Here is a 12,721-nt window from a genome sequence, read left to right as displayed (position 1 = left end):
TCTAGAGCGCAGGCTCAGTAGTTGTGGCCCACGGGCTTAGCTGCTCCGTGGCATGTGGGATCTTTCCGGACCAGGGCTCGAACCCGTGTCCCCTGTATTGGCAGGTGGATTCTTAACCACTGTGCCACTAGAGAAGCCCTGGATGTTCCCCCATCCCGCTGGTAACTCCCTTCGTTCTCACGCTGTAGCCAGAGGCATGGCACGCAAGGGCAGAGCTGAGCCGGTCCCACGGGCTTCAAGCCTCTCAGCGGGCGCCCACTGCTCTTAGCTTAAAGTTCAAACTCACCCACCGGCTCACAGGCTGTGACCCCTGCCCAGCCAGGGCAGCTGCCTCTCACAGCACACCTGGCAGGAACCCAGCGCTCACAGTGCGGCCGGGATGCTCCAGGAGCAGACAGCACAGGGGCCAGGTGGCATTGCCATGGGGCGCCCACGGGCTGGGGCAGGAGTAAGAGCAGGATGGGCAGGGGGAGCGGCCCCACCGGTACTCCTCTGACTTGGTTGGTCCTCAGCAGATGACGGAGGGTCACCTGCCCTCGGCCCCAAGGTCCCCCGGTAACTGTCCTTGGGGAGGCTCCCAGGGACCCCACTCCACTGGACCTTCGAGAGGGTCACCTCAGACTCCTCAGTCCTCAGTGAACCCCCGGGAGCTTCGGGGCACAGCAGCCGTGGGAAGGGGTGCCAAGGTGGGTGCTCAGGACAATTCGTGCCAGCCTGGCCTCCCCCTGAGGAGGGGGGCAGATCTCCACGTGTGGAGGGGCTCAGGGAGACCCCGTGCTGTACCCACCCTTCCTTCCCGCCCAGCCCGTCCACCCACCCCTCTCCTGTTCCTTGTCACTGTGACGATGACAGCAGAGGAAAACGCACAAGCCAGAACCCCAGCTGAGGGAGCTGGGAGCCTCCCGCTGCCGCTGGCCGGCAGATCAGGGCTCTCGCGGCTCCAATGCCGCCCTCCGTCCCCACCGACCATCTCTTGCTGACGGGTGCTTCCTGCCCTCTGAAAGCCGTCCCAGGGCCACCCTCAGCGGGTGCGGCCCAGACCAAGTCACACGTGAGGTCCCCTCAGTCCTGGGAGAGACGCCAGGCCCACACGAACCCAGGAACCTCGCAGGGACCGGGGAGAGGCTGTACCTAGAGCTGACAGCCCCGCCCCACTGGGGGCCTCTGATAACTTGTTCCTGACCCCGCCCTCACACGCTTACAGGACCCCAGGACTGGCCATCTGTGGCGGGTGGCAGACACTGAGGCGGGAGCTGGCCTCTCGCGCGGCCAGGCCGCCGGGACAGGCCCCTGACCCCAGAGACCCGTCCCCACCCAGCAGATCTGTAGCCTGGGCCCGAGGAGGTGGGGAGAGGTCCTTGCTGTGGGCTGTGCGTGGACAAGGCAGGCTGGTCCCTCACAGCAACACCTCGTGAAAAAGCCACAGTCGTGGCTCAGTGGACACAAACACCACAAAGAGACAGGCTGCGTGTGCTTTTGACACGTTATCAGTTTTTATTTAAAAACATGCTAAAAACATGGCGTTCCGTAAGCCAGGACCAGGAGGAAGGAAGCGCACAGATACGGCATCGCAAGCAGAAAAGTGCATTGAAACAGCACGCGTGCCCCCCCGCTCGGCCATGCTGCCCCAGCGGGCAGCGTGTGGGCACAAGCCCCAGGCCTGGCCCTCGAGGGGCCCGGTCAGCGTGGCGAGGCAAGGACACGGCCTGGACTTGGCCTCGTGGCGGCGGAGCGGGGGGATGGGAGAACAGGAACGCAAGAGGCCGGCCCTGGAGGGGCGGGGGAACCTCAGGCACCCGGCTCCCGCTCCGTCCTGGCTGGGTCGCTGCTGTTAGCACCTCCACCAGCGGTGGGCAGGGGCCGGAGGGGCGGGACATCCTTTCCATCCACCTGGACCACTCTCTGGCCACCAAAGCAAGGACGGATGGCCATCTGGTCCAAGTGAAACCAGAACACCAGCATGAGGGCCTGGGGTGGGTCAGCAACCTTTCCAGGGTGAGGGGCCACGACGCAGGCCCACGCTGGAGGGGAGAGGGGAGAGGGCCTCCAGCGGGGGAACAGGGGTCGGCACCTGCTGGGGTCCCCAAGGGCCGTGCTCAGCCCTGCTGGCTCACCTCCCTTGCGAGACGGCTGCAGAGAGAGGCCGAGTGGAGACAGGCACTCCCCTGACGGCTGCAGGACCTTGGCCTTGGGAGTCAACTCTGTAAACCGCCTGCATCAGACCCCACTGAGCTAACTGTGACCTTGGCAGGGGAGTCGCCAAGGAGGGGTTTCCCTCAGGTAGTGCTGCCCTCGAGAGCAGGGTCGGTAGAAACCGAGCAGGTGCTGGGCCCCATCACTGACGTCACACGGCGCGGTGGGGACCGCTCTGCACGATGGGCGAGGGCCTGGAAGGTGCCCCCCGCCCCCGTGCGCGGACTTGGCCGAATCACGGACAGCCAAGCACAGGGTCAGGCGAGAAGGCAGTTTGGGGAACTGTGGACAAGGCTCTGTGGACAGACGGACGGGGCAGGGGCTGGCGGGAGGAGGGGGCCGGAGGATGCCCCTTGAAGCCCCAGAAACAGAAGATGCCAGCGAGGCCATACACCACCAAGGTGCTAGGCTTTCGCTGCTGATTTTAACAAAAATTTTACATTGCATTGATAGGCGTAAACAACCCCATCAAGATAAACCCATTACGCAGCAGTGCCACTGTGCCGCCCGAATGCTCGTTTGTGGAGGGTCCCTCGCGGCGGAATGGTGGTGCGTCCTCTCTGGGCTCTGCAGACCTGGGCTCCCGGGAAGGCAGGGACAGAGGGCGGGGAAGGCCCGTCCCCTGTGGCCTCCACCCACGGCCCTGCCCACGGGCTTTCCCACGAGCACCCCACTCCCGTCTCAGGAGGTGGTCTCTGCTCTGCCCAACCCGCTGAGCGCACCCTACTCTCTGCTGCCCCGCCCCCAGAAGCTCGACTCCTGAGCGCACCAAAAGCTCTGTACTGGTCCCAACCGTCTTGTACTTAAGGGAGAAGGGGGCTGCTGGCTGGGTGGCCAGGTCTCAGCTCTCGGAACAGACAGGTGGAGGCTGGGGAGGAGACAGGGCCCCCCAGGAGGTCAGGGCACCCATCCAAACAGTGCAGAACAAAGGCAGCGCCCAGGTGGGGCCCACCTGGGGAAGTACCAGCTGGTGGGGAAACCTTTCCAATCTCAGCCCCACGGACTCTTAACTGCACAACTTGCTTAAACCAGCATGAACCCTAGTCGGGGCACCCCGCGGCAGTCCGATGCCCCCCAACTGTCCATCTCCAGGCCCTGACTCAGACTGCTCTGTCCTGGGGCTACCGTAACAGGATCCCGTCTGACCCCTCTTGGGTCTCGGTACTCTGCCTTGGGGTCGCAGAGGACGTGATCACCAGTCACCTCCGCATCGATGAACCCCAGGGAAGGAGATAAGGTCCTGGGACCCGGTGGACGTCTCTCCCTCCCTCCCAGCAGGGAGGCAGCAGCCAAGCGACTCTGGCTGGAGCGACCACGGCTCCGCCTCCCCTCTGGTGGTCGTGGGTCCTCTGCCGCTGTCTGAGCAGCTCCACGGAAGGACCGCTTCCCCTTCCAGAAGCAATGTGAGAGAGTAAGCAGCGTCTGAACTAGAGAGGTATTTGTCCAAGAGTTTCTAGCAGGAATGTCTGTGAAATAACGTGTTTGCAGAACCTGTCGCGGGAATGCCCGCAGGGGTGGAAGGGGAGCCTCCTGGGCCCACAGAGGGCAGGAGGGAGGAAGAAGGGAAAAGGAACTGCTCATCAGTGACGCATAAGGACCCACGACCGCTCGGCCTCGTTCCCAAGCAAAGCACCCGCAGCCCCCAGAGGACCCCCGGCCCGGGCCTCTCACGCGGCCTGGGCCTCGGCAGACGCTGCACCCTGCAGGCCTCGCCCCCGCACGGCCTCCTGCGCCTCCGTCTCCCCTGCCCCTCCCAGGCTCCCTGCTCCCCCACCCTCAGTGCATCCTGGCGAGAGCCTCCTGAGTGTGCACAGCGGTCTGTCCTGACAGAAACCGGGCGGACACGCCCTGTCCCTGCCTGTCCCCACCCTCAGAAAGAAAATCAAACCGTTACAGAAATCAACGCAGTAAAAAGTTATAAATCAGAAAGCTAACCCTAAACTTATCCAAGAGATAGTATTCCTGAATAATCGTAATCAGAGTAAAATAAAATAGAAAAGTTACACTGTAAGGTATAAAAAGCCTGGGCGAGATGTTTCCAGGGGCCCGGCCGGGAGACCGTCAGCCCCGCCCGCGTCTGCGCACCCGCTCTCCGGGTGGCCAGGGGCACCGGGGCCTCCGCCGCGCAGTCTCTCCACCGGGAGGGAGCCCTGCGCCTCCCGCCCCACGCCACGCGGGGACAAAGTGTCAGCGGAGGAAGGACAGGGCAGAAGCGCACTGGTGCCGGGGGGCTCCCAGGGTACACCCCCTGCCCACCCTGTCTTCTTTGGCAAATACACAGGTATCCGGGCACCCCGGCACCCCGAGGTCTCTGCACCTCCTCCTCCCTGGCCTCCGCCCGCCAAGAAGGCTGCAGCGGGCGGCGGGGAAGGCGGGCCAGGGCGGCGGGCGCAGGGGTCAGCAGTCTGGAGGGTGCGGGCAGGCGACACAAGCTGAAGGCCTCTTCCCTGGCGCAGTGTCCGCGGGGCCGGGGCGTTCGGCCGGCCCGCTCAGGCGTCATATTTTTTCCCAGTCCGGTGGATGTGCTGGAAGAGGGTCATGGAGAAGGCCATGCCCAGAATCTGAAAGACACGGGGAAGGCCTCAGATGGGGGCCACGGGCACCCAGAGCGTGTGAGGCAGCCCCCTGCAGGATGCAGATGCTGGCGGAGTGAGAACGATGCAGAAAAGGGGAGGCCGCACGTGGGGACCGCGGCCGCTCGGACTGTCCGTGCGGGACGTCACCGAGCTTCGAGGCCCAGAAACCTGCCGTTTCAGAGCGCCGCGGTGAGGGCAGGACCTGACCCTAAGTGGCAGCCGACGGGGAGCTGGGGGCGTGGGGGTAGCGGCAGGACGTGGACAGCCCCCCGCCTCACTTCCGCAGGGTCCTGGGGTACATGGCGTGGCGTCTGACCGCTGCTCCGCTGGGAGGATGTTACCACTCATCTGGGCCCCCTCGGCCCCCCGATCCCGAGCGGGGCAGAACGTGCAGGAAGCCAGCCTGCGGCCTCCCGGGCACCGGCACTGGCCGCGAATCGCGTGGCCAAGGACACGGTACTTCCCGTGGCACTCACACTCAAGGTCTGCCCGTGACCTCGGAGACCGAGGGGCCCAGCCTGGCCCCGGCGTCCTGGTCCAGGCCGGGCTGCAGGCAGCCCCGAGCCGAGCCCCACTCTCGGCACCAGAGAGACCCTTGCTCCCATGAGCCCGTCTTCCGTCAGAGCCCTGAGCAGGGACGGTGGCTTGTCTGCTAAGCTCGGAGGCTCGCAGATGACCAGACATGGTCCGGCCCGCGGGGTTTAGGGAAGAAAGGGGACCTCGTGCAGGAGCTCATCTCCCCGTGGATGGACCAGTCAGGGTCAGGTGGTCACCAAGGGTAGGAGTTACATACAAGTGGGCAAGGGGGAGCCCATAATGCCCCCCCAGAAAGGCCGGGGGCTCCTACTCTGACCACGTCAGCCTTCTCTTCAAGGAGGGAGCCGGGGGCCCCTGCGAGTCCCCCTCCGTCACCCACGCTGGGCCTTGCACAGCACGACCGCCCGCGAAACGCTGGCTGAGGGCAGCGAGCCCTTCCCGAGCGCCTCCCCTGTGCGACGTGTCGGCTATTAAACTCACATAACGCTGAGAAGCGGCCCATGATCACGCCCACTACGCGGATGTGTAAACGAAGGCACAGCGGCTACGCCACTTGCCAGGTCGCACGTATCCCACGGGATGGGGCAGACCCCGCGGAGGCCGCCTGTAGGCCTTGCTCACAGCTGACGCCCGAGGACTCACCGCCGTTCAGTTCAGTCACAGGGTAAACGTCCCCGTGCTGTGGGGACAGGCATGTCACAGGCAAACCCATGGGGGCTTCCTGCAGGCTCGCACAGGCCCCGGGGGCGCAGCCCGGGCGGGGAGGGGCAGGGCCCCCGTCGGTCCTCTCTCCCTCGGGCTTTGGGGCTGAGCTGCACGAGGCTGGACGGCCCCCTTACCTGCACGATCAGGATGCACATCCCCACCGTGCCGAGCACGTGTTTATTGTCATCAAACCACATCTTCACCTTCTCGTAGCAGCCCTGGGGAGCGAGGACCACAGCTTCAGGCGCTGGCGTGACCCTCTCTGCGCCTCTGCCCCTCCCCCCGGCCCCGGTCCTCTTGCCTTCGAGCATCTCCCCCAGGGGTTCCGCCTACAAGACCCCGCCGCACAGCCCCAGACCCCATTCCCTCCGACCTCCGACGCCCCCAGATGTGGGCCCAGATCCCCCACTGCCCACCTGCCTTCTGGCTTCAGGCCTGTGCATCCCCGCCCGTCCCACATTAAGCCACCTCCTTGGTGGCCCGGGCCACCGTCCCCAGGCTGTCCACCGCACGGACCCCTGGGGTGGGGTGGGGTGCAGCCTCACCGTCCTCCACACGGGGGCGCTGCTGTTGCGCCCACAGCCCTGGGAGTTCTCCATGCAGCAGCGGTCGGGAACCGTGTTCTCCCCCAGCACCGGGTACCAGTCTGTGTAGTCGGTGACACCACAGCACCGCATCTGCAGGGGGAGGGGCCCAGGGTCAGACGGGCCACACCCGGCGTCCCCGTTGGGCTTCCCCTGTCACCCGGCCCCCAGGGGAGCTGCCACGTGGAGTTCAGCCTTCTCGTCCCTTCTTTGGGCCTCAGCCGGGCCCAGGGGAGGAAGTGATCGCTCCTTCCTGGAGGCTGGATGGGGAGAAGGCAATGTCACCTGCCCTCTGAGCTGGGCGCTGGGCAGGCCGCTCGGCCCTCCGCTCGCCCACCAGCCCCCTGGCTCTTGGCTCTGTGGACCGTTCTAAGTTGGCTGTAGCACCCTGCCCCCTCGCGCTGTGCTAACTCGTTTCCTCTTAGAACAGAACCTCTTGAGTCATGACAAGGGAGGCAACCCTGCTGCTAAAATAAGTTGTCGTTCGTGCCAAAGCTTCAGAAAGGAAGGGCTTGGACGAGGTGCCCTCTCGATCATCCGTCCTTCCCAGCTCCCTGGGCCCCGCAGCTGCGGGCCACGTCCAGGCCCTGCTTGCCGACCCCCTCACCCCTCTGCGGCTGCCACACGGTGCCTGACCCAGAAGGCCAGGGTGCCCAGCCGGGTCCCAGAGTCTGAGGCCAGGCCCCGCCCCCCCACCCAGCACGACCCCGCACCTCGGCCTGAATGATGTTCCAGGCGTTCTTAAGCCCCACGTTGTTCTCCGAGTTGTACAGCAGCAGGCCTTCCTTCAGGTCCTTCCTGGCGTTCTCATTCACCTGGCAGGTGAGGGCAGACAGGTCGGGCGAGAGCAGGAGGCCGCCCCGCTCCCCAGCTCTCCCAGGTCGGCCAGGACAGCTGGCCACAGCTCTCCCGGGCGGGGGAGGCCCGCCGGGGGCCGGGGGGTGACCCTGGAGAGCCGAGCTCTTCGGGCCAGAGCTGTGACACGGAGGCGGGGACAGCCCAAGCCCCTCAGCTGCCCTGGTCCCAGGACCAGCCCCGCACAGGCCACCTGCCTCCAGGCCACGACACCCCCCAACGCTGCCCCTGTCGGGACACACCCTGATCAGCCATCCCGAGCGTGGGCCCACCTCTGCTTTGTCTGTGAAGCTAGAAAATAGCCTCTGTCTCTGGGGTTGTGAGAGCTAAAGGAAAGGACTCCCATAAAGAGCTGAGAACAAGGCTGGCCCGCAGGGATCTCGCAGTATTATTCGTGCCTCCTTTTCAGAGATGCAAAGGAACTACTGTTACAAATCCTGACAGTGCCTCTCCCTCTCAGCGTGGCCCGGGCGCCTCCTTCAGGACCCAAGGAGAAGATGGTAACACGGTTCTGGGTACAACGCACCCAAAGGGCCCACCGAGCCCAAAGCCCGCGCTTGGCCAGTCGTTCCTGGTGGTCCCAGAAGAAGTTCCCCAACTTTGCAGGGAACCGTCCAGCCTGGCGGGGTCGCCAGGGGTCCCCGCTCCACCCTCCTGAACCCCCGGGGCAGCCTGGGAGCAGCTGTCTGTCCCCAAAGGTCTCTGGACGTGGAATCACAGCTGCCTCCACTGTGAGCCCTACGCACTGTCACCTGGAAGCTTCCCCTGTGTTACCAATAGGTTACCCTCCTATCACCCAGCCCAGGCACCTCGTGAGCTCTGCATGCCTTCCCCACAACTGTGTGTGAATACTCCCAGTGATGGGGAGCTCTCTGTGCCAGAGGCCGTCCGTGGCATCCCGTGGTCATTGGAGGACTCCACTTCCTAAGACTACACTAGGCAATGAGCCCCCACCAAAACCTCTCCTCCAGGCCCTTCTTAGCTCTCCTCTCCTCACAAGTATGAACTGTCACTGCTTTTCCTCCGGCTTCCCAGACCCAACCCCAGGGGCAAGGAAGTTCCATACGCCCCCTCCCCTCCTGGAAGGCTTACCTTGTCCGTGTAGACAAAGAAGAGGATAATTAAGATCAGCTCCGCCAGGAGGGTGATCAACAAGACGATGAAAAACTGCAAAGAGAAGGTGCAGGCGTGGGCACGTGGCAGCGGTCCCGGCCGGGGACAGGGTGCAAACGGGGTGGCCGGGGACAGGTAACACCTAGACAGGACTTCCCAGGTACGGGAGAGGCCACGGCTCCTGAGGACTCCCAGATGGGGAGGGCAGGGAGAGGAGGCAGACACCAGTCAAGAAGTGGGAGGGGCACCTAGGGCAGGGGCAGCCAATCATGAGGAAGAGGGGTGGGGTCAGGCAAAGACCATTCTAGGAGCTACTTCTCCGGGCTCAGGCTGGGCACCCAGGGGGCTCAGGGGCTCAGATGCAGGGCGATCCAGCGTTCGGAGGGCTGGGGGGTCTGGGGTCCAACTTACACTCAGAAGGAGGCACCTGTTCTCCTTGACGGCGCCCAGGCAGCCGAGGAAGCCCGTCACCATGACGACGGTGCCTATGGCAATGACGAGGTTGGCTGCAGACAGCGATGGGAAGCTGGGGGAGAAGGTGGCAAAATTGCCTTGGGACACGGAGAGCCAAATGCCCACTCCAAGCAGTCCACAGCCACAGAGCTGGAGAGAAAGGGAAGCCTGTTAGCCCGGCACTGCTCTGGTATCCGTCTCCACAAGACTCAAAGGACTGCGTGTCCCTCCACTGCCCCCACTTCCCCCGGCCCCAACCGTGAGACACGGACAGGGTGCAGCTGGGTGGTGTGACCTCTCCGCGTCAAACGGGATGGAACTAGCTTCTCGAAGCTCAGAGGGTCACGTCAATGAGGACAAATTAAACAAGGCGCAGGGAAAGCACGTAACAAGTACAGAAGGTCCTAGCTGCACGTGCGTGGCCATGGGGGTCCCACTCAGCAGAGGAGGGCCTGGCGCTCCGGAAGGAGGCGGGGAGGGGCCACATGGTCATGGAAGCAAGTGAGGAGGTTGGGAGGGAACCGCCGAGCCAGTTTCTCAGAGCCAGACCCTGCGGTGACTGGGTCCCGCTGCCCTGACCGGAAGGGCCACCTGTCCATGGTCCTCAGGAGCTGGAAGAACAAATTTCACGCATATGGAAACAGGAAGGGGCTCCCTGGCCTGGCTGAGGGGCTGGCCGACGTGCAGGGCATGGGTCCGCCATGACCTCACCATCCATCCCAGGGAGCAGCAGCCGCCCCCGGCTGGAACCCACTCCGCTCCACGGCAGCCCTGGGGCTGCGATGCCCGCGGCTGCAGTTTCCCACTCCCCGGGCTGCAGGTCTCCACAGCAGCCTTGTTTCACACGCCATAAGCTGACACCCCACCCCCCCCCCGCTCCCTCCAGGCGCTCAAGGATGTCTGCGGGGTCTCGGGAGCTAGTCAGTCGGCCGACAGGTATTTACCGAGAACCTACAGCACAGAGGAGCCACAGCCACGTTAGGGACCTGCCTTCCCAGGGCCTCGGCTCAGACCAGACGGGAGCCAGGGGAGGGCAGCATCCACCCCAGGCCGTACGCACGGGGGCCAAGTAAGTGGCACAGAGTTCAGGTGGCAGGGGGAGGGGGCAGCCCCTCAGGCACGTGCACGGGGCAGGTGGGGAATGAGACACTACCACTCCCCTTCTGGACCGTTGTGGGACTTGGAAAGAAAGGAGGCCCGTGAAGAGGGTGAGCAGGGCCAGGCGCCAGCCCCCGGGAGACAGGTCCCGAGCCGGGCGCCACGCTGCGGCCCCCAGGATGCAAGCCCGTCTCTGCTCTCGAGCTGCCCCCACTCCGGGGAGCGGACACGTGGCAGCGAGGGCCAGGCGGCCACACGCAGGCGGACAGCGGGAAGGCCGGGCACCGGCAGAGGCTGCCCAGGAGACGACTTCCTCTCTCATCTGCTCCACGAACCGGAATGGAGCTCGTACTCGTTAAAGCCGAGCCCTGCTCTAAGCACGGGGCAACGGTGGCAACGGCGCCGCAGAGACCCGCCCTGGGGAAGAGGGGACACACAAGCAAGCACACGACAGGCTTCCCAGTGCCGTGAAGAAAAAGTCAGGATGAGAGGGAGTGTGGGGCAGGGGCAGGGAAGGCCCCTCGGGAAGGTGGCACTTGAGGAGGAACCCACAAGAGGGGAAGTAAATAAGCACGCAAATAAGCGGGGGAAGAATGTTCTAGAGGAAACAGCAGTGCAAAGCCCTGGGTGGGGGGAGCCTGGCCAGCCGGGGACCAGAGGTGACAGAGTGACAGTGGTGGGGGACCGGCGGGTGGGAGCTCGCAGGCATCGGGAACGAAAATGGTGGTGTTCTTGATGGGATGGGAAGCCCGGGAGCAGGACAGGGACGTGATCTGTGGTTTCAGTAGGTCACTCTGGCTGCTGTGCGGAGAATAGGGCATCGGAGGGCAAAGTGCGATGGGCGAGCCATCAGGACGCCACTGCCGTGACCAGGGGACCAGGCGGGGCTGGAGGGACCTCCAGCGGGAGGCTGTGCAGGAGTGCCGAGAGACAGTCCAGTTCGAGATGTATTTGGAAGGGCTTGCTCGGCTTCGACGCATGAGTAGGATTTTGATAAATGAGGAGACGGAAAGGCAGTCCAGACGGGGCATGCCGAAAGAAGCGGGGCCATTCCCACGCGTCACTAAACCGGAGACAGCTCCCAGGGCTGCAGAGATGGAGCCGGCCGAGCGGAGCAGCGCCGTGGACAGCCGCCCTCGCCCCGTGCCCTGCGGCAGCCCCGCTGGAACGGGGCCGAGTCCGCGGTGTGGGCACACCAGGCCCAGAGCGGCCCCCCACGCAACGGGGCATTCACCCAGCTCAGCCAGGGACTGGGTGCCACCCACACCCGCAACCACCAGGTGGCGCCCCAAGCCGGGTCAGAGCTCTGGGTTTGCAGGGAGGCTCAGAGGCTTATCCAACCTGTCACTGACTCTGCTCAATCCGGTCATTTTCTGTGCTGCTGGCTCAATTTTTCTTTCATTAATCACACCATGGAAATTCATGCTCTCCATGCTGAAGATTTATGGCTCTAAAAGCCAGACCCTGGAATGAAAAAGAGGAGACCCCGGGCTTCCCTGGTGGCGCAGTGGTTGAGAGTCCGCCTGCCGATGCAGGGGACATGGGTTCGTGCCCCGGTCCGGGAAGATCCCACATGCCGCGGAGCGGCTGGGCCCGTGAGCCATGGCCGCTGAGCCTGCGCGTCCGGAGCCTGTGCTCCGCAACGGGAGAGGCCACAACAGTGAGAGGCCCGCGTACCGCAAAAAGAAAAGAAAAAGAGGAGACCCCGCTGCTGCCAGGTCACTTGCTACAGGCTAGGTCGCTCGCTACAGGTAGGGAGCCTGGCCTTGGGACCCTGGAGCCGCAGGACGCCCTCCCACCCTGCGCTGGAGACACCGGGCCCCTCGGGACCATCCCCGGGCCCGGGAAAGTCCTCTGGGTACTCGCACCACTTTATATAAGGGACCTCAGCATGCACGGATACCAAGGGACGACTGTCCGGCTCCCTCCCAGCAGCCGGTTCCCACCGGGAGTGGGCCCGGGAAGGTCCCCTTGTGCTTCCCCTCCCCGTGTGCCTCGTGGACAGGGGCCCCCATGTGGGAAATCCCAACAGCTCAGAACCTCCAGGAGCCAGTCACCTCGGTGACTTCAGGCCCCCCAACCTCTGACCTGCTGTGCTAGCTCCCCACAGCCCGCCGGGGAGGACGAGCTGCTCCCCACACCTCTGCTTCCCTCTCATTTCCTGTCTGAGGTCACCCGCCCCAGGTAAGTCTCAGGTAAGGCCTGCTGCGGACAGCAGGGCAGCCTCCACCGGCAGCCTGGACCCAAGTCCCGCACCTTCCTCTCAGAGCCACACACGCGTCCCTGTCCCCAAAAGGCCACTGCTGAATGAATGAGGCCCTGCAGGCAACGAGAGGCCCTGCTCACCCCACATCCTCGGCCTCCTGCTGAGATGGAGGGACCCTCTGCTCCCGTCTCTGACCCCAAACCAGCAGAGCCCCCAGACCCTAAGTTCACAGACGAGGACATCACACTGCCAGGCCCAGCCCGGGACCTGGCTGCCCGGCATTTGACGCAGAGCCCCGGCGCCACCCCCGCTGAGCCCCGACGGGTGAGAGGCACCAGGTCCCGGCCACGCGCCCCTGCCTTCCTCTGGCCTCCGTTTTTCAGCCCAGCCTGCAAAGACCT

The 12,721-nt window shown here is 64.6% G+C and overlaps 1 protein-coding gene across 4 annotated transcripts in view; it reads right to left on the bottom strand.

Moving 5' to 3' along the window:
• Positions 1-3,976: 3,976 nt before the first annotated feature.
• TSPAN9 (tetraspanin 9) overlaps positions 3,977-12,721 on the bottom strand; it is a gene marked incomplete at its 5' end in the record, with an annotated part of 181,512 nt that continues 172,767 nt past the window's right edge. For all 4 annotated transcript variants that reach the window (XM_082850857.1, XM_082850859.1, XM_082850858.1 and 1 more), the window contains 6 exons: positions 3,977-4,754; positions 6,146-6,229; positions 6,557-6,688; positions 7,309-7,410; positions 8,543-8,617; positions 8,975-9,166. In XM_082850857.1, coding sequence (XP_082706983.1) covers positions 4,683-4,754; positions 6,146-6,229; positions 6,557-6,688; positions 7,309-7,410; positions 8,543-8,617; positions 8,975-9,166 — 657 coding nt within the window. In that variant the 3' untranslated portion in view covers positions 3,977-4,682. The remainder of the gene's footprint in view (positions 4,755-6,145; positions 6,230-6,556; positions 6,689-7,308; positions 7,411-8,542; positions 8,618-8,974; positions 9,167-12,721) is intronic.

Source organism: Leucopleurus acutus, assembly GCF_964270905.1.
Source record: "Leucopleurus acutus genome assembly, chromosome: 11".
Classification (NCBI taxonomy): domain Eukaryota; kingdom Metazoa; phylum Chordata; class Mammalia; order Artiodactyla; family Delphinidae; genus Leucopleurus; species Leucopleurus acutus.
This window is presented reverse-complemented; position numbering and strand designations above follow the sequence as displayed.